Below are 22,307 nucleotides of genomic sequence, written 5' to 3' on the forward strand. Positions count from 1 at the left end.
TTGACCGAGTCCAAAAATGTCCCTAAAAAACCATTTTTTTATTTTTTTTTGCTTAAAAATATATATAAAAAAAGGCACAGTGCAGACTGTGACTGTGCTGCGTGACTGTGACTGTGCACAGTCTGTGCAGTGTGCACAGTCACAGCCTGTGCCTGTGCACAGTGCTGTGCCTGTGCACAGTGCTGTGCCTATGCCTGTGCACAGACACACAGACTATGCTGTCAGCTGTGGCATTTTAAAAATAAAATAAAATTATATATATATATATATATATATATATATATTTGCCGAGTCCCCGTGTCCAAAAATTTTAAAATTGTGCCGCACCCGTGTCGCACCCGCACCCGCACCCATGTGACATAGATAAAAACAGACTTAATTAGGGTTAACTGAATCTACTTTTGGATAAAAATGGACCTTAATGTGGTTGACTTCACCTAACACAAAGGAAGTTGTGTATAAGTGTTGCACCCGCCTGGGTACGCGTGCGGTGCCTTGTTAGAAGAGTTCGTTTGACATGGAAGTAGATCAGGTCATGCTGAAAATGAGCGTTTTTGCTCATGCGGACATCGTGGCCGTCTGTTTGCATTTTGGATGAATGCCACGTGGTTTTGTTGACTTTTGAACTTTTTAAAATGCAAATCGGATGGCCACGATGTCAGCATGAGCGAAAACGCTCATTTTTAGCATGACCTGATCTGCTTCCATTTGACATAGCCTGCTTCATCTTCATTAAATTTAATTGCATATACTGATGCTGACTGGGGAGGTGATCCCAATAATAAGCACTCAACTACTTATTTTTGTGTGTTCTTAGGTGAAGCCTTAATTTTGTAAAAGTGCAAGAAGCAACAGGTCTCTCTTTCCTCCACCGAAACTAAATACAGAGCCATGGCAACCACCACTATGGAGGTTGTTTGGCTCAGACGATTGCTAGCAGATATGGGAGCTGAAGCAACACAAGCTTCAAAGATGTGTTGTGACAACAAAAGTGCGATCAATATTGCAAGCAATCGGACATTCCATGACCGCACCAAACACATTGGGATGTACTGTCACTAATGTCAGAGAGAAATACTTACATGGAACCATTAATCTGCCATATGTTACATCAGAATATCAATTAGCAGACTTCTTCACTAAGCCTTTTGTTGCTCCCAGATTTCACTTCCGCTTAGACAAACTTTCACTCATTGTACCGTAAGTTTGAGAGGGAGTGTTAAAATATAAACTGTAATACATATATATATATATATATATATATATTAATATTATTATTTAATATTATTATATATATATTCCTTTTATTATTTATTATTTTTCCTTTATTTTCTTTTTAGTATCTAGTTCAATAGGAACTAGATAATTCATCCAGTCAAGTTCCTGTTGGAACTTGACAGTGCTTGGAACTTGACTGTACTATAGCCGTTGGACTCTAGAGTCCAACAGCTATAACTCTTTTGGAGAGCTCAAAATGAGCTCTCCTCTCTCTTCCACTATTTTGTATATACAGGGGCGAACCCCTTTAGTGTAAACTACCAATGCTTCTTAAGCATTTTGTGTATGAATAAATCATTATTTATTTTTCAAGTGTTCTTCCATTTATACCCTTTCAAGGGTCATACTTGTAGTGTCTCCAATAGACACATGTTTGTGAGTTGTTCGTGCATTTGTGGAAGACCACCATTTCATTACACCTGCTACATGTGCACACACATACACATGCACACAAAAACATACACATGCACACAAAAACTGCACGTGTCTATATCAAACATTCATTTTTGTTATCATTAGCTACTTATGCTTTCATTTTTCCCATATTCTACTCTACTCCCATGAAAGATGTTTAGGGCCATACTAATCAAATCTAAAATCACCAACCATCCAATTCCCATAAAATTGAATGGCAACTAGCTAAAAAGGCAGAGCACTCTTAGCCAGTAAGCTCGACTCAGAAATTATGCAAGGGACACATGCATTGAATATAGACTAGAGGTCAAACTCAAACGTCAAGCCACATGCAATGAATAGAACAGACAACTGAGAGAGAGCAAGAGAGAGACCATATATTTGGCATCAATGAAAGGGTCATTCACTGCTACAACCTCAACACCATTGTTTTCTATGGCCACACGTAACACCAACCTTCCAATCCGACCAAAACCTGAAGAAAATACCAAGCATGGTCAAACAAAAAGTTTCAAATATTCCAGGATCTCATGCAAGAACCTTATCAGTTTTCATTTTTAAAAAAATGGATATTTTCATATGCACAAGGCGGAGAGACAAACAAATAAATACAAATATACACATGCATATCTATAATCAAGCATACGTGACAGAAGGGACAACTCTATCTCCAAATTTCACCTTCAACAAGCATAGGCTCTTCTGCTGATCTTTTTCTTTCTAGACCAAATAATATCTCTTTTTTTTAAGAACAAATAGGGTGGTAAAGCAAGAAAAATGAATCAAATGGCACCATCCCTAATATATGTAAATCGCACTTTTTCTCCCAGAGTTGTTGGAATTTTCTACCATTATAATATGCAACCCCTTATATTACATGGGCGCCATCATAGGGACACCACTCACGATGACATATTGCAAATGTCCTGGGTGCAGAAATGACTAAAATACCCACTCGGATCAGGACTACCAATTTGTAGGTTTAAATTGATTAGAAACCAATGTTGTCTACAGTACACTCTAGCCTAATAAGGGGAATCATTTACAAACATATATAAATAAATGCATACTATTAGAATATGGATCGGATATGGATCCAATAGAGATCCATATCTGATATAGCTTCTCATACATATATGTAATATGTGTTTCTTGTAAAGGGCATTTTTGTACATGCAAATTGTTTGTAACCCTATTAAGGTTAATGAAAAGATTAGTGCAGCATTAAGAAAAAACAGTGGCTGCCGTTTCCAAAGCAGAACTCGAGTTCTTTCCTCCCTCCCTCTCCATTCCCTTTCACGATTTTGAACCAGTTTATCATGGTATCAAAACAGGCGGCAATCTGGGCATAACAGAGTTTTCCTCCTCGTCCTTCAGCCGATCTCGTGACAGGCTAAACCCAAAAGCCGATCTTGTGACAGGCTGCATCCTCGTGACAGGCTAAACCCAAAGCCGAGTTCTCCTCTAAACAGGTCGATTCTTTCCTGTTTCCTCCTCGTGACAGGCTGAATCCTCGTCCTTCAGCCAATATCGTGACAGGCTGCATCCTCGTCCTTCAGCCAATATCGTGACAGGCTGCATCCTCGTCCTTCAGCCGAGTACATCTTCTTCCTCGTGACAGGCTAATCCCAAAAACCGAGTCCTCCTCTAAACAAGTCGATTCTTTCCCTTTCTCAATTCAAGACGATTCAAGTTTCCTATTTTTCCTTCATACCCAATTCTTTACTGTTTCACGATTCAAGACGATTCAAGTTTCCTATTTTTCCTTCATACCCGATTTCCTACTTCTCCAATCCTGATTCCTCTTCAGCCGGGTCGAACTCAAAAGCTGAGTTCTCTTCAAAAGGGCCGAGCCTATCAGTCATGATCTGCTGCTAATCCGTTCACCAGCCACGTCCCTTGATCCACACCTTTCCAGCCTAATACCAGCCGAGTCCTTCCAGTTCGTGAATCTGCTCACGCCTCCTCCTTCCTAAGCTTCTCAGTCAAGATCTGCTGCTACTCCCTTTTACCAGCCCCATCCCTTGATCCACAACTTTCAAACCTAACAACTTTCAAACCTAATACCAGCCAAGTCCTACCAGTTCGTGAATCTGCTTCATCTTCGCTTGCTCAAAGTTCGCAAATGGATACTTCAGCCAATCACAGTCTTTCCTCCAATTTCCTGGGGCAGCTAGTTTCTGAAAAACTAAACACAAACAATTATTTGACTTGAAAAAGACAAATTACTCCTTTCATTCGCAGTCAAGATCTTTCAAGTCATTTGGATGACTCCACTCCACCACCTGCAGAATTCATCACACAAGAAACAAAAGAAGATAGCGGTCTGTCAAATATCACTCGCAATCCTGCATTTGTTGGTTGGATGAAGCGCGATCAGGCTCTCGTCTCGTACATCACTTCTACGTTATCACAAAAAGTACTGATTTCTATTCCTGATGATTGCACAGCCAAGGTATTGTGGGAGAGTCTAGCTCAAACCTACTCTCAGATATCAGAAGCTAAGGTGTTATATCTTAAGCGTGAATTTCAACTTTTAAAAAAAGGGACGATGACCATTATTGAATTTTTAAATCAAATCAAGAGCATCACAGATCAATTAGCCATTGTTGGATATCCAGTGACAGATAAAGAAAAAGTACAGCAAACACTGAATACCCTGGGATCAGATTGTCACGTTCTTGTGACTTCTTTATTATGCTTGCCGACGTTACCTAGTTTTAAAGATTTACGTGCTAAACTGTTTCAGTACGAGATGTCCTTGAAAAACATCTCTGATGCCCCAGCAGGACAATCATTTATGCATGATGTTTTTGCCACAGGGATAACTATTGATCGTGCACGAGAAGGGCGTAGCAGAGGTAGGGGAGCACAAGTTCAGGGGGGTCGTGGTTAGCTACCTACACCAAATGCCTATTCTTGAAAATCAGTCTCCCTATTATGTTCTCTTTGGTGACCATCATGATTATGATGAATTACGAGTTTTTGGATGCATATGTTATGTCCACATTGATAGATCCATGAGAACTAAATTTCAGGACAAAGCCTCTATATGACAGTTTGTAGGTTATGCAGATGAACACAAGGGTTACAGGTGCTATGATCTTGCAAGTAGAAAGATCAAAATTTCCAAAAATATTATTTTTGATGAAAATAGTTTTCTGGGAAATAAAGCAGATCACAATCATGAACATATTGACACCAATGATAATTGGTATGATCCATGGCTCAGTGCTGAACTTATTTCACAAACTGGGGTTTATACCACCTTGACTCCTGAAAGCACTAATGATGAGACGGTTTCTGATGAGGCATCGAAGACAGAATGTCTGAGATACAAAGAAAATGTCTATACCAAGAGACCCAAGGAGGGAACAAATATGCCTACTGGAGAACACGTGGCATTTTCTAATGACAGAGAGGCATTAAGAAGATCAGGCAGGATAAGGCATCCCATTGAAAAATGGGTGAGTTATGATAATTTTTCAATGGATTTTCAGATTTTTCTATCCAAGATTGAGAAACACAAAGAACCACTTGTTTTTTTGTCAAACCATCCACTCTAAGAAATGGATTGAAGCAATGAATGAGGAAATCGAGGCACTCCATGAGTGTCAAACATATGAGATAGTTGGACGTCCTCCAGATAAAAATGTTGGCTCAAAGTGGGTTTATAAGATTAAGTATAAGCCGGATGGTCGCATTGAACGTTACAAAGCTTGTCTTGTTGCCAAAGGTTTTACTCAAGAATACGAACAAGATTATGAGGAGACTTTTAGCCCAGTGGTGAAAATGGGAACTATTCGTATCATTCTTGGCCTGACAATTGAACATGGGTGGCCCCTTAGTCAGTTTGATGTTAAAAATGCATTCCTACATGGGGATTTAAAGGAAGAAGTCTACATGGAGCAGCCTCAAGGTTATGCAGAGGGAGATCCAAAGGAATATGTATGCAAATTAACCAGAACATTGTATGGCTTAAAGCAAGCCTCCAGATCATGGTTTGAAAGTTTCTTCTTAGAAATTCAGAACCACGGTTTCATCCGTTCTCAACTAGATCATTCTCTATTCATATATAAGGATGATGACACTATGGTTTTCTTACTTATATATGTTGATGATATTGTGATCACTGGCAATGCACCAGACCACATTCAATGAATTAAGGTGCTTCTAAGTATGCGGTTCAAGATGAAAGACCTTGGGGAACTGAGATATTTCCTTGGTGTAGAGGTGGACAGGCAGGATGGAAAAATGTCATTAACCCAACACAAATACACTCTTGATCTTTTAGCCAAAGTAGGAATGACAGATTGCAAACCTCTGCCTAACACCCAGTGTTGTCAATCAAAAGCTCAGCATTAGTGATGAAGAGTTGTACCATGATGCAAGAAAATACCGCAGTATAGTGGGCATGTTACAGTACCTCACTTTTACCAGACCAGACATCGTATATTCTGTAAACCAAGTATCTCAGTTCATGCATGAACCGAAAACTGGTCACATGGATGCCATCAAACGTATTCTTAGCTATCTAAAAGGCACGGTGGGTGATGGACTCACATATGTTCTGTCTTCATGGGGTGTAAAAGTATCTTTAACAAGATACTATAGTCGATGGAACGATATAAATGTATGAACATACACACACCAAGAACACTTGGAACACCTGTGCACAAAACACGAAATCAGAAATGTGCAAATGCACTCATAAGTTTCATAAACAATAAAAAGGTTGGGCAATAAACCCCAACACCCTTGAGAGAAATACAAGAGGGAGTGCCCATATTTATAGGGCATTAGGAGACCTTGGAAGGGGCTCCACATAGTCATTGGAGCCCCTATTTGTGACCGTTGGAGGGGTCCAACGACTAGTGTGTTGGGCCCCTCCCAAGGTAGGTACAATGCATTAAAAGAAAAGAAAATAAAAAAGAAAAAGAAAAGGAAAAAGAAAATACAAAAAAACATATTCATAAAAAAGAATATGTATAAAATGCCTAAACTACCCCTAAGACTAAAATAGGTATATATATATATATATATATTTTATATATATAATAGGTAAATACATATACATATATATAATATATGTATATGTATTACCTTATATATATAAAATATATATATGAAATTACAAGTTTGATTTACATAATTTAACACCCCCCCCCTCAAACTTAGGGCAAGATGACCGATAGTTTGCCAAGAAGGAAGTTGAACCGCGGGGCGCACAAGGCTTTAGTAAAGAAATCTGCCAACTGGTATTCGGACATGACATAAGGGAGATCAATGACTCCCCGGAGATATGCTTCACGAACATAGTGACAATCCATTTCGATGTTTTTAGTCCGCTCATGAAAGGTGTGATTTTTCGCAATGTAGATTGCACTCTTGTTGTCGCAACACAGCTTGGTGGGCCCTTCAATTGTGATCCCCATGTCTTCCAACAGTTGATGGATCCAAACAATCTCCATGATAGTAGTTGTCATAGCACGATATTTAGCTTCAGTTGAGGAGAGCGACACCTTTTGTTGCTTCTTGCATCTCCACGAAATTAGTGAATCTCCTAAGAATACACAAAAATCAGTGGTGGAGTGACGGTTATTTGGGTCACCTCTCCAATCAGAGTCAGTATAAGCAATCAATTTTAAATCGGATGAAGAGGACAGAAAAACTCCCTTATTTAGAGTACCCTTTATGTATCTTACGACTCGCAAGATGGCACTCATGTGAACTGATGTAGGCGCATGCTGAAACTGACTTGCAGTATGGACTGCATGGGATATATCTGGTCTGGTAATACTCAGATACATCAAAGATCCTACAAGTTGTCTGCAGGGTGTAGGATCCGAAAGAGGAACTCCATCATCAATTTTCATTTTTGCCCCTACTACTGCAGGAGTTTCGCAAAGCTTCTCATCTGTAATACCTAACCTGTCAATGATCTCAGAAGCAAGCTTAGTTTGAGATAAGAAGTAACCTCTAGGAGAGTATGCTCCTTCAATCTCCAAAAAGTAAGTTAGAAAACCCAAATCAGACATTTCAAATTTATCTTTCAAGATAGATTTTATACTTTTAACCCCGTTAGAATCACTCCCAGTGATGAGCATGTCATCAACATATAATAATAAAATCACAATCCCTGCATTGGATTTTCTAACAAATAGAGCAGTGTCTGTAAAGCAAGAAACAAATCCATTTTCGATCATTACAGAGTTAAACCTATCATACCATCCTTGGGGGCTTGTTTTAGGCCATAAAGTGCTTTTTGAAGACGAAGCACTTTTCCCTTGGGAGTCTCCATCCCAGGTGAAGCATCCATATAAACTTTTTCGTTTAAATCATCATTTAAAAAAGCATTTTTAACATCCATTTGATAGATGTTCCATTTGTTGATAGAAGCAACGGTTATAAGACATCGGACAGTGACCATACGAGCTACAGGAGCAAAAGTTTCTTTATAGTCAATACCATACTTTTGACTATATCATTTTGCAACCAAACGAGCTTTATATCTTTCAAGGGATCCGTCACTTTTAGTCTTTACCTTGAAGACACATCTGCACCCTATTGTTTTCTTACCTTTAGGAAGATTTTGAAACTCCCAAGTTTTAGCTTTTCTTAGAGCTTCAAGTTCATTGTTCATTGCACTAATCCATTCAAGGTACTTTTGTGCTTCTTCAAAATTTCTAGGTTCTATATAAGAATGAATGGCACTAAGACATACTCTATATTTAGGTGAAAAAGAGTCATAGGAAATAAACCTAGAAGGAGTCTTTCTACTTCTTTCGGTTCTACGAGGAATTACTTCGTTCTGAGAAGCACTTGGACCAGTATCATCATATCTTTCAAGAGCACTTCTAAAGTTGTTTCGATCTCTATGAGTATAGGTGATAGGGTCTCTAGGTAACCCTTCATCAGTATGTTGATGTGATGAAGGGAGCAAAGGGACGTTTTCCTCAGTTTCAAATTCATTTAAGTTACCTTGATCTGACTCATCATCACTAGAGTCATCATCTTTATTCAGTAAATCAAATAGAAAAGAATAGTCCACATTCTCATTATGAGATTCACCACGTTCGAATTCACTAAGATTTTCCAAAAAACTCACATTTCTGGAAACATATAGTTTATCACTTTTGACATCATAACAACGAAAACCCTTTTGGGTTTCAGAATAGCCAAGAAAGGCACAAGGAATGGCCTTAGGAGAAAGTTTGTTATTCTTATCAGTAAGAACAAAACATTTACATCCAAAGACCCTCAACCTGCTATAATCAGGTTCCTTCTCGTATAATTTTACAAAGGGAGAAATTTTGCCTAAATTTTTCGATGGAAGTCTGTTTATCAGATAGACAGAGGTAAGGGTTGCCTCAGCCTAGAGATTCTTTGGAATGTTTTGTGAAATGAGTAAAGTCCTAGTTGTTTCAATGATGTGCCTATGCTTTCGTTCGGCTAACCCATTTTGTTGGGGGGGTTTCAGACAAGATTTTTGGTGAAGAATACCAAAATTTTCAAGATAACTTTTGAATTCATTTGAGAGGTATTCTCCTCCAGAGTCGGACCTAAGGATTTTTAGGGATCCATTGAATTGATTTAGAATCATCATATGAAAGCTTTTAAAAGTTAAGAAAACTTCATGTTTATGTTTAAGAAAATAAATCCAACAAAACCTAGTATAGTCATAAATCACATAGTATGAAAATCCTCTTTTTGACATTACAGAAGCCGGACCCCATACATCAGAATGAACAATTTCAAAAGGTTTTGTCGTAAACATGGATCTTTGAGAAAAAGGCAAACACTTCATTTTCCCAAGAATACATTCATTACATATAAAATCGCGTTTACAAAGATGTTTAATAAAAGGCAAATAGGAGATTTTAACAATATTGGGATGACCCAATCTCTTATGCCATACATGAATATCTTTGTTTTGAACAACATTACAAAATTGACTCTTGGGAACTTGAAGAAAATCAACGTAGTAGAGGTCTCCTCTTCTAGAGCCTTCCCCAATCAATCTCCCGGACTGACGATCCTGTATCCAACATTTATTAGAAGAGAATTTTATATCGCAACCATGGTCCGAGAGTTGGGAGGCGGAAAGAAGATTTAAATTAAGTTTTGGGATAAGACGAATTTTTGGAACAAAAAAATCTTGTCTTTCAAAATTGCTTATTCCTTTAATCTCAAGAGGTGTTCCATCCGCGGTTGAGACAAAGGATGAAAGAGTATTTTTAGAAAAATTTGAAAGGGAGCAAGTACCTGGGGTCATGTGAAAGGATGCCCCGGAATCTAAAAGCCAAGATGTCTTACCGGGGAAAGAAGATGACATAGTGGCTCCGGAAATGCCTCCCTTGAGAAGAGGTTGCAAAGCATCTACGATTTGTTGAAGAGAAAGAGGCTCACTTAATGAAGGTCGTTTTTCCGCTTGGGATGCCATAGCCGTTGCAATAAATTTCTTCCATTTAGGACATAGGTTTGATATGTCCCGGTTCTTTACAAAAGTGGCAAGTCAACTTGCTATAGACCCTCTTGCCATATCGATCATTTCCTCCTTGATTCTTGAAATGAGGAGGTCTATAGGTCTTCACGTTATTCCCCGGTCTTGACACGGCATTAACCAATTCACCATCTTCTTGAGCGGAAGAGGTAACAAGAATGATAGGATTATTCTTGCTAATCCCCATACGGGTTTCTTCACCACTTAGCTTGGTGATAACATCTTCAAGGGAGGGAGATGTAAAAGCGGAGAGAAGAGAGGATCGAACTTGTTCAAATTCGGGTCTAAGGCCGTTTAGAAAATTAAAGAATCGGTCTTCCTCAAGTTGTTTGTGCCTTAACTCGATAGCTTCTCCACTCCATTTTGGTTCAAAGATGGCAAGCTCATCCCAAATAGAGGATAATTCGGCAAAGTACTCTCGAATGGTCATATCATTTTGTTGGAGGGTTAAAGCCCTCTTTTGGAGAAAGTACTTGTGAGATAAGTCTCTTGAAGTGTACATTTTCTCAAGATACAACCAAGCTTCGGAAGCTTTTTTAAAATTGATGATATTGGCGTTAATCTTGGTCTCAACGGATGAAAAAATCCAAGATAAGATCTTGAAGTTCTTCATTTCCCAATCATCATGCTTTTTTGAATATTCTTCAAGAGCCTTTAGTCTCTCATCCCTTTCAAGGATCTTAATATCCCCTCCTTCAATGATGGTAATTTTGGGTTCCGGTTCCGGTATTGAACCATGAATGTAACCCCAAAGTCCCCTTCCTTTAATATGGGCTTTCATATTACCAGCCCAAATATGATAGTTTGAGCCATTAAGCTTAAACCCAAGAGAGAAATGGGAGTCTTTTTCGCCCATTAGAGAGGAAAGAAGACAAGAAATAATACGTACCTTAAGTATTTTCTGTGTCTTTCTTGATAAAAGAGGCTTCTAAAATATTGCCTGAAGAAGATGATTCACTTCAATCTCAAAAAGCTTGAAGGCACGCTTTTCAAGATACTCAAACGGAGGAAAATCGCAATTACTTCTTCTTCAACGAGGCTCTGATACCATGTAAAAGTATCTTTAACAAAATACTATAGTCGATGAAACGATATAAATGTATGAACATACACACACCAAGAACACTTGTGCACAAAAAACACAAAACACGAAATCACAAATGTGCAAATGCACTCATAAGTTTCATAAACAATAAAAAGGTTGGGCAATAAACCCCAACACCCTTGAGAGAAATACAAGAGGGAGTGCCCATATTTATAGGGCATTAGGAGACCTTGGAAGGGGCTCCACATAGTCGTTGGAGCCCCTCCAACGGTCACAAATGTGACCGTTGGAGGGGTCCAACGACTACTGTGTTGGGCCCCTCCCAAGGTAGGTACAATGCATTAAAAGAAAATAAAATAAAAAAGAAAAATAAAAGGAAAAAGAAAATACAAAAAAACATATAAAAAAAATATGTGTAAAATGCCTAAACTACCCCAAGACTAAAATAGGTATATATATATATATATTTTATATATATAATAGGTAAATACATATACATATATATAATATATGTATATGTATTACCTTATATATATAAAATATATATATGAAATTACAAGTTTGATTTACATAATTTAACATGGGGGACACCAAAACATGACATATTGGCATATACAACTGCAGACTGGGCAGGGGATCCAGATGAAAGGAGATCTGTTTCAGGTTACTGTGTTTTTATTAAAAAAATTCTCATCTCATGGAGCAACAGAAAACAGAAGGTTGTAGCCAAGGTTTTAAAACCTGTGACTCGGAACTCGACTCGTTCTTTATTGACTCGTGACTCGGTGGGTCAACTCGGTGACTCGGACCGGGTTTTGTTAACTTTTGATTTTAAAAGAAAAACAATATATAAATTATCATTTAAACATATAAACGTTTGTAGAATGACTTAATTACTAGTGTAATTGATTAATAAGTAAAATAACATCAAGTAAAACTATATCTAACTTATAATTACTCATCTAATAGCAAGAAATCGAACAACCAAGCAAAACAATAATTCAATATTTCAATAAAAACAAGCCCTAAAGTAAAGTTAAGTTAAAAACTTACAAGAGTAAGAGTAAAAACTAAAGTAAAGATAATCATACTTGAGCAATCTGCCAATGCATCTCAGCAATCAACTTTCGCATCTCAGCAATAACCATACTAGACACATGGCCATATAACAAAATTACAAAATTCATAAGTATAAAGTTAATGATCATAACACAATGACAAAATCAAATTTCAAACATCCAAAATTCATCCACTTTTACAAAATATGATATCTCAATTCTAAAGTCAAGAGTCAATGGCTCAAAATTCAAATCTCAAATAGAGGCGAAGTGCTATTATTTGGAACTTCATTTGAATCAACTCTTGAGTTGGAAGTAGAAATCAATGGCTGAATTGGAGTACTAGTGGTTGCATTTTCCCTTACATCTTCATCTTCAACTCCATCACCACCTTCGTCATCAATAAGATTAGCTTCTTCAATGTTTTCAACTTCCATCTCCAAGTCTCTTAAGAAATCATTCATTCAATAAAATATGACACATTTGAGTTAACATGCAATAGAGAAAAACAAGAAACTAAATTAAAAAAATTTTAATCAAGTTAAAATATCAAACAAACTTTTATGGTTTTACCTCATCTCCATCTAAAACTCCTTCTTGCATGACCCATTCAACCATTGGTGTTTGCAAATATATATTGTCCAAAGAAATTGGGTCAAGACGTGTTCTCTTTAATTGCTTTTCTCTCAGACGTAAATTATAATGGACAAACACTAAGTCATTAAGTTTCTTTTGAGCTAATTTATTTCTTCTCTTAGTGTGAATTTGATCAAAGATACTCCAATTTCGTTCACATCCAGATGAAGAACATGTTTGACTAAGTATACGAATAGCAATTTTTTGAAGATCGGGGGCACATATTCCATGCATTTTCCACCACATTGCTGCATAAAGCCAAAACACAAAAAAATGAAAAGTTGATTAAAGAAATATTCTTTTGCACAACACAACAATAATGTTAAAGATAAATCACCTGGCTTATGCTCATCTCTAGTCATAACAGCTATAGAAGTACCAAAATCTGCACTTGCGTCTTCAAATAACTCAAGTTGCTTGCATGCTCTTATTCTAGCTGAAATATTTGGCTCCAACTTCTCAATACATTTAATTAAACCACGCCTTACTTCAGGATGCTTTGTGAATTACATGAAATAGTGCAAATAGTCAAATACATTAAATTGATAATTGATAAAAAGAAAGTTCATATTCAAAATTTAAAATAATTAATAAAAAGATATAAACAAATGCATACCTTAGAAAATTGTGGACTATAGTGATATTTGGGATTGAGATAGTATGTTGCTGCATGAAGAGGGTGATGAAGTTGATTTTCCCAACGATTGTCAATTATTTTCCAATAAGGTTTATACTTTTTCTCCTCATTGTCATGAATTTCTTTTATAGCCTCTTTGGCTCTATCCATAGCTTCATAAAGATAACCCATTGTAGGATTTTCTTCTCCATCGACCATTCTCAAAACTTTGACCAGAGGTTCTATAGTTTTAACAGTTGATTCTACGACTCTCCAAAAATTACTATTCAATATAATATCCTCCATCTCTTTTCCCTCAGCAAATGATGAATATTTTGAATTGTTTCATTCATCTGATGCCATCATTTTTCTAAAACCACTTCGATGTTCTAGCAAAGATTGAAGCATGATAAAATTAGTGGCAAATCTTGTAGTAACCGGTCTTAGAATTTCTTTCTTATTAGAAAATTGAGTCATCATTAGGTTCAAAACAAAAGTATGATTGGAGATGAATTTCGTGATCCTTTTTCCTTTTTCCACACATCCAACTATGCTTTTTATCTTAGACAAATCTTCAAGCATGAGATCTATGCAATGAGCTGCACAAGGAGTCCAAAATATGGTTTTCCTCCTATCCTCCAACATCTTTCCAGCTGCTTGATAGTTGGCTGCATTATCTGTGATTATTTGTCATTTTTTAATTTCAAAACATTATTAACATACTAGACAAATTATAAATATCAATGTTTAATAGAAAATTACAAAAGAACATAATAATATACCTGAACAACATTCTCTGCACCTACTGTTTCTACCACTTCATCAAATAATTTTAATAAATTTTCTCGATTCTTCACGATACTTGTTGCATCAACTGATTTCAAGAAGTAAATGCCCCTTGGACAATGAACCAAAAAATTTATCAATGTCCTTTGTGTTGCATTTTTCCAACCATCAGCCATAATAGAACAACCCATTTCAGCCCAAGACTCCTTGTATTCTTTGAAATAATCATCAATTTTTTTAATTTCTTCTTGTAACAATCTTCCAGAAATCTCAGATGAAGAAGGCGGCTTCAATCTCAATCCTACTGAGGAACAAACTTCAATCATCTTCGTAAAGTAAGGAGAATTGGCTGCGTTGAAAGGAACGGCTCAATGATAAAAAAATCTCGCAATAGCTAAACATAACCTATCTCTAGCTTTTTTATCCAAAGCTGCTTTTATTCCAAGTTGTTTCATTGATAGAGACACTGCCTTCACTTGAACAAAAGCATCAAGATTATGCTTTTGGGCATCATTCATCAATTTTTTTTCCTTTATATATCTTTTCTCGGAAGACTCATCACTTTCATCTGACAAGTCCATATCATTATCATTTACTTCAACAAAGGAACCAATCTCATTTACAATATTTCTCTTATATAATTTGTGTTCCTTAAAAGACTCCAAATTCTTACGAATTTTTTTCTTACAGATTCTTCGACTTTGTCACATGGTTCCACCTCTCCTTTAATACCAGCAAGATGATACGTAAGTCTATTAATGCCACCACTCATTTGTTTTGTACACCAAGTACATTGTACCCTCTTCTTTTTCTTATCAAGTGGTAAACCAAAATCCCACACAGGGTCCTTTCCTTTAGTGAATGTTGTTGGAGTCCTTGAAGATCCTTCTTCTGACATTTCTTTGATGATTTGATAAATCTAAAACTGTTAAATTTGAAAAGTTAAAAACATACGTACGGTTAGTAGATTATGCACAAACCCACCAAGAAAAGTTAAAAACATAGTGTCATACAAGTATAAAACTAAAACTATACATGGTACACTACATAATGCACACAAACTGAACATTGTATATGCTCATCAGCATAAGCAAGTTATCATTTTTTTTACTATTAACACTAGCACAATCAAGTTATCAACAACAAAAAAAACCCATTAGTGCATGCTTCGTTGCCAAAAAAATTAAATTATACAGGGAGAATCCAAAATCGAAACCAAATCAGAATCCTAAAAACCTATACCCGTTACCCAAAACCGACAGATTTGGACTTTTCAGAAATCATGCCCCTTGGTCTCTAATATTCTTCATTAATTGTTTTTGTGTTCCTTGGTCTCTGAAGAGAAAAACGACCTAAACAAAAAAAAAATCTTAGTGATGCATATAAATATTTTTTTTCAGAATGCTTATATGCTTCAATTATTGAAAGTCGTAGGTAGGCTACGGTGTATACAAAGTCGGATATTGCACATGCAGTGGGAGCCGTTTAGCTGATATATGAACAATCCAGGCAAGATGCATTGGAAAGTTGTAAATAAATTCTCAAATATTTGAGATAGAGTCTGGTATGTAGGCTAAGAGATTAGGCTTCGGGGTGCGTAGACACAGATTTTGATGGTGATAGCAGAAAAAACACTATTACCTAGTTTACCTCTCATTTTATTTTGCTTTATTATGTTCTTATTCTCCTTATCACCCATCCCACACTCAATTATCGTCCAAAACCAAGTAAAACAACACCCTAGAGCTGCACCGACTTTGAGGCTTGTAGTAGAACGACGGGTTGATGCAGTTGAGGTACAAGTCTTGCTGGCAGATTTGTCGTGTAACAAAGAGGAGTCCCACATACATCTTTTTGTTCTTTGCTCAGTGGGGAAAAGGATGTTGAACCTCTTTGGTTGATGGTGACTTCCTATGAAGTTGTTAGAGCAGGAGCTATGGCATTGGGGAGGAATGGTTTTAAAAATAAGGCGGTGCACCAGTGTTGGTTTGCAGCATTCCAAATTGTGATTTGAAGCATATCCTCCCCAGAAGGGCAGGTGATTTTGACAACGATGACATATATTATGCAGTAAGTTCGGTATTCAAAGCAATTCCAGAACGCTTCAGGTACTGAGGGTGCGCCTCAGTACCTAGAGTGTGCGCCTCGCCTGTGAGGTGTACGCTTCAAGTACTGAGGCGTACGCTTCAAGTACTGAGGCATACGCCTCTCACAACACTGGTCGCAGCAGCCGAAGGACCACCTTGAATCCTTGAATCCTTTACAAAACTCGTCGAAAAATCTTGCCAGAAATTATCGCAGCGGCAGAAAGAAACACAAAAGAGGAAAAATTGAAAAAACATACCTGGTGGCGTCGAAAAATCTCGTTGATGCACTATTTTTGCTGGAGAAGACACGTCGGAGCTGCGACGATGCCTTACTATTCAGTATTCACCGTCGATGTGCCTTCATCGGCGTCACTGTTCACGCTGGAGTTACTCTTCGCGATGCAAATACAAAACGCAAAAAAATAAACACGATGGCAAACCACGCCTGAGTTACTGTTCACGCCGAAAACTCCTTTCCGGCGTCGCTTTTCTCGCTGGAGTTCTCATCGGATGGCTGGAGCTGCAGCTGCAGCCGCACCTTCTCGGCTTTTCCTTTCTTCCGTCGAGGGTTGAACACAATGAACAGTGAAAACCTTAAGGGTTTTCGGCTTTTCGTTAACAACTTAAAGGGTAAAAGAAACAATATTGCAAAAATGCCATTAACACAAACCATCCGAGTTGTCCGATTCTATTTGACCCATGACTCGTCCCGAGTCGCGCGAGTCCAAGCGATCCCTCCAGCGAGTTTTGTAAATCCGAAAACGACAGAACTCACCCGAGTTCAACGTGACTCGTGACTCGGCCGAGTCAGGCCGAGTCAAGCCAAGTCTTGCCCGAGTCATGCCCGAGTCTTGGTAACCCAAGTATGCCTTACCGGGTTGACTCGCTGGAGGGCCGAGCCGAGCCAAGTCAACGAGTTGACTCGACGAGTTTTTAAACGTTGGCTGTAGCAAGATCTAGCACCGAGGCAGAATATAGATCTATGGCAGCTGCCACAGCTGAAGTGACTTGGATTAGACATCTACTTATAGAAATGGGAGAGAATGTCTCAGGTTCAACTCTTATGTGTGATAATAGAAGTGCCATACAAATTGCGATCAATCTTGTTCATCACAGTCGAACTAAGCATATTGAGATCGACCAACACTTCATCAGACAAAAGATAGCAGACAAAGAGATTGAACCAGTTTATGTATCGTCAGAAGATCAAGTCGTTGATGCGTTCACAAAAGGTCTCACGAGTAACCGTTTCTGGTATCTGAAGAACAAGTTGCACATGGTTTACTCCCATGCACAACTTGAGGGAGGGTATTAGAATATGGATCGGATATGGATCCAATAGAGATCCATAACTGATATAGCTTCTCATACATATATGTAATATGTGTTTCTTGTAAAGGGCATTTTTTGTACATGCAAATTGTTTGTAACCCTATTAAGGTTAATGAAAAGATTAGTGCAGCATTAAGAAAAAACAGTGGCTGCTGTTTCCAAAGCAGAATTCGAGTTCTCTCCTCCCTCCCTCTCCATTCCCTTTCACGATTTTGAACCAGTTTATCACATATATATATATATATATATATATCCACATATATATAGAAGTGATCAAACCTCCTCTACCTAACCTAGAAGTAAAGAAGTTATTCTTTTTTTAATTAACCCCATCATGTTCCTCTTTTAAGTTTCCTCTGCATATAATACCCATCCCTATTCTAATAGAAATTCTTTGTTTCCACTTATTATTTTCCTCTCTAAGTGCATAAGAGTTACATACTAGTGTCAGGAGTGTTCAGTAAAGACCTGAACTTTAAGGTGTCCTATCTCTTTCTAAATTTCTTTGAACATTTCCAATAAAAGATTCTCGTTTCTTTGAATTGAAAAGGGTCCATATGTTTTTGTATTTGTTGTAGCTGTATACCTCTACATGCATGCTCACAGTATAGTCTGCGAGTTGCTTAGGTTGGTTGTGTACTACTGTGAATAGATGCACCAGTATCAGGAGTGTTCAGAATAGACCTGAACTCTAAGGTGTACTATTTCTTTGCAAGTTTCTCTGTACTTTTCAATAAAAGTTCTTTGTTTCCCTAAATTGATTAGAGTTTGTATCTTGCTGTATTTGTTGTATCAGCATACTTGTACATGCATGCTCACAGTAGTAGCGTGAGAGTTGATTAGGCAAGTTTGCTTAGGTCATGAAATTTAAGTGTCCAAGACTTGACAAGGATGCATTTGATTTAATTTGTAAACATCTATACAATTATATCCCATCTCCACCAGCTTGGGCCCCTTTTTTATGCTGTTTTTTCCTCCTTGTTCGTTGTTTCATTTTGCAATCTCTCAAACATAAGTTTAATACAACCACTAAGATGATAAGATACCAATTCCTCAACACACAAATATCTTTGGTGCAGGTACACGTATTTGCAACATGTAAATCAGTTATTGAAGTCGCTAGAAGCGGTAATGTACCATCAACTTCCAATTCTGAATGCATCAATATCCTATGATATTTGATTGCTCAAAAGTATAGAGAAAGCTGTTTTTAAATCTCATCAAAGGTGACCCAGAAATTACTTGATCTGTTTCCTTGCTTCTCACCAATGTTTTTCCTCTAAAGATCCACCTCTAAAATTTGCCAGCTAAAATATCTTTTGAAATCACCTAATATTACAATGCAACTTCCAACACATGAAATCATCATGACTATAATGGCAGTGTGTGCACAAATGACATTGTGCTCTAAAATCCATAAAGTTGTGTGCAAGATTGAGGGCGCATATGGATCCACACATTAAAATACTCACAGGTTTAACTCACCTTCAATGTTTACTTTTCCACTCATACTTTAAGCTTGAGTCTCTTTAATAAACAAGATAAACTAATAAATGTCAAAAACACTTACATTTTGACCACATGTATCTATTATGAGAAAAAAAATTGAGACATGATTTCTGCAAAAAATCCTATAAATGTGGCATATTCAAGAGAAAGTGATTTTAATTCAGTTAATGGAAGAGAAAACACATCTTTCACTTTAGGTATAATAATGAAGATTACCAGAACACTGCTAAAGTAAACCTTTAAAAGCCCAAAAAGCAAGAAACTCAAATTGAATGAAAATGTGAAACTGGTAAACTACTGACAGGCTGAGAGCCCATGGCACAAGTTGCCTACCATTAATTCCAATCCTTACATTTCCACCCTTTGCAGACCCTACAAAAAAAATAACAGTTTAATCTACCCTTGCTTCTATTAATAAGTGTGACAGGCAAAAAAACTTATTGTCTTGCTTACTATGAACTTTTGGAGGCATCTCAGTGGCTGTAGCTCTTACAGATTGCAAACTCCTAGAATGTTGGACCCTACACAATACAATGTATATAGTCCAATAGGCAATGAGTATGCCTTCATCATCATAATACTTAAGTCAGAGTACCATTATAATCTCTGCCTCCAATGAAACTACATTGAGCAGATGGACGCATGCAAAATTTGAGTGTTCAAAAAAAGAAAAAAGGTATAACCCCAAACACAAGCTAAGAATGCAAATCAGCATAAGAAATCAAAATTTTCTAGTAGATTAAGCTAATGATCATGAACATCTTGAGAAAGAACCACTTCATCTTGCTGATGCACACAGATGACAGGAACCACTTACTGCATCGAAGAAACATTTCCAAAATGGTAAGAGTAGCCCAAGAAGTTATCTTGGAGCCTCCCCTGCTGCAGCTTGAGCTTCTCAAAAGAAGGCCTCTGTCAAACAACAAAATTCAAGAACCTGTTAGAAGTAAATTCAGAAAGGTGAAATTGAGAATAAGCCACTGTGGTCCCAAACAGTCAGTTCCAAAGTGCTGCAGCTCCATGTGCGAAGATCATGTTATAACACACTTAAGCTTGCAGGTAGGTGTGGATATGTTACATCTTAATCACATGTTCCAAACAATTATTTCTCTTATTCAACTCAATTACAACTTGACTTAATAATATAAAGAACTACATCATTGCTAGATGTGCTTAAATTTGAACAAAAAGATAAATGGCCAAACTTGAATCTAAAATGTCAAAAACTTCAGTTGAGAAACATTTGAATATACGCACAGACAACCTCCCTAAGATCTGGATAAGGACTAGAGTCAAGCTGAACTATCTCACCTTAAAACTAAACATTTATACAACTGAAAAAAAGAAAAACAATGAACATTGACTGAGACGAACAAATTAGGAGGAAGAAATGATTATCTCAAAAAATCAAAACAAAAGGAAAATAGAAAATCATCTCAAAAGACAAAGCAATAGGGCAATGGAAAATCATCTCACGAAAAGAAAACAACAGGAAAATATAAAAATATCTCACAAAATCAAAACAACAGGAGTAAAAACATCATACAAATTGAAAAATAGATAACAAGATATCATAAAACTCCAAAAAAGCTCAAAAGACCATGTGGATACGCAAAAACTACAATCACAACTCGTGAAGGACAAAACAGATTATCAATGTTGTAAAGCCTCAAAACTACTAAATAAATTCAATCGGAAATGATAGCTTAAATACACAAACTACATAAAATAACCATACCAACAAGCACAAAACATATGAAAAGTAAGCATATATTAATAGGTTGGACGATGAAAACTCTTCACACGAAAGCAAGTAATCGGTAAAGGAAATGTAAACACACAAGTGCCCTTGCGAAAACTTGGAAAATGATGAGAAGCCCCAAAATTTTAGAGAAAATCTCGAAAAAATGCAATTCCAAACAGAACTCTGCACGATCGCGATAAACATAAAAGATCATCCAAAAATCCATTGGAAACCAAAACGAAGGCCCTGAGGCCGAGCACTAATCGGGGGAAAATCTTAAAAAATCAAATCTCCAAAAAGAGCCAGGATCGTCGCATGAAAAGGAAAAGAGTCACCAAAAACCATTCCGTAACCTCATAAAAGGCGCCAAGACGAAGAAATATCTCAAGAAATCACATAAAATTTGCTGAAAAAGCAAAAAAAAAAACTAAGAATTACAAGAACTTCAGCTAGGCTTCAAGGAATCAAAACGAGAATCAATGAAGGTCATTTAGAAACAAGCTAGATATCAGAAAAAAGTGAAGAAACAACGGATATTGAAGAAACCCAACCCAACCTCATCTAAATGGCCAAAAAACCACGGTTTACTAACGAAAATAGGAATTCCCAGCCCCAAAAACCAGAAAATACAGAAACACTCATCGGAAAAGAAGACGATCAGAAATTATTTACCCTGAGCGACGCCACGGCGTGCGATCTCGAATCCGAAACCGACGCGGTTCTGAGCATCTGAGACGTCACCATCTTCCTTCTTCAAGAAGAAAACGAAGACGAAGAGAAAAAAATAGGAACTCGTGAGAGCGAGAGTGGAGGACGGTATTTATAGAGGAAGGTTTTGAGCGGAGCTGCCTCTGTGGGTTGGTGCTGACCGAACTCTTCCCTCACTCTTCGCTATTCTCGTAGGAGATCTTTAAATCCTGTCCGTCCATCTTGATGACGTGCTCATCTGCCTGCTTTTTTGGAAGCCACCTCGGCACCGTAAGGCTCTCTTTTGGGAGAATGTTACCAGATGGATATCTGACGTGGCACTCATCATTGGTTCGGACACGTTGATACAGACACATGACACTTATATCTATCTTTTAAATTAAAACATAAATAAACATAATAAAAGTAAATATTATTTAGTGTGCATATATTACATGAATATTTTTCAAGTAAAAATCTACAGAATTTTTAAAAAGAAATAATCTCACAAAAATTATAAAATATAAAGCACAAAAAAAAGAGTCCATAGTGTGCCAATGTGCATCTCATGTCATGTCAACCATGTTGGTGTCATGTTAGCTGGACACGATA

At 37.2% G+C, this 22,307-nt stretch overlaps 1 protein-coding gene across 1 annotated transcript in view; it reads right to left on the reverse strand.

The window, feature by feature from the left end:
* Nucleotides 1-21,807, reverse strand: part of LOC149813714 (glyceraldehyde-3-phosphate dehydrogenase GAPCP1, chloroplastic-like) — a 31,411-nt gene extending 9,604 nt beyond the window's left edge. The window contains exons 1-5 of the mRNA XM_089991619.1: nucleotides 21,681-21,807; nucleotides 20,082-20,176; nucleotides 19,718-19,785; nucleotides 19,598-19,636; nucleotides 2,067-2,167 (exon numbers count right to left, since the gene is read on the reverse strand). Coding sequence (XP_089847745.1) covers nucleotides 2,067-2,167; nucleotides 19,598-19,636; nucleotides 19,718-19,785; nucleotides 20,082-20,176; nucleotides 21,681-21,752 — 375 coding nt within the window. The 5' untranslated portion in view covers nucleotides 21,753-21,807. The remainder of the gene's footprint in view (nucleotides 1-2,066; nucleotides 2,168-19,597; nucleotides 19,637-19,717; nucleotides 19,786-20,081; nucleotides 20,177-21,680) is intronic.
* Between the last annotated feature and the right edge of the window lie 500 nt (nucleotides 21,808-22,307).

The sequence above is a fragment of the Nuphar pumila genome, chromosome 16 (assembly GCF_984573655.1).
Source record: "Nuphar pumila chromosome 16, dmNupPumi1.hap1.1, whole genome shotgun sequence".
Classification (NCBI taxonomy): domain Eukaryota; kingdom Viridiplantae; phylum Streptophyta; class Magnoliopsida; order Nymphaeales; family Nymphaeaceae; genus Nuphar; species Nuphar pumila.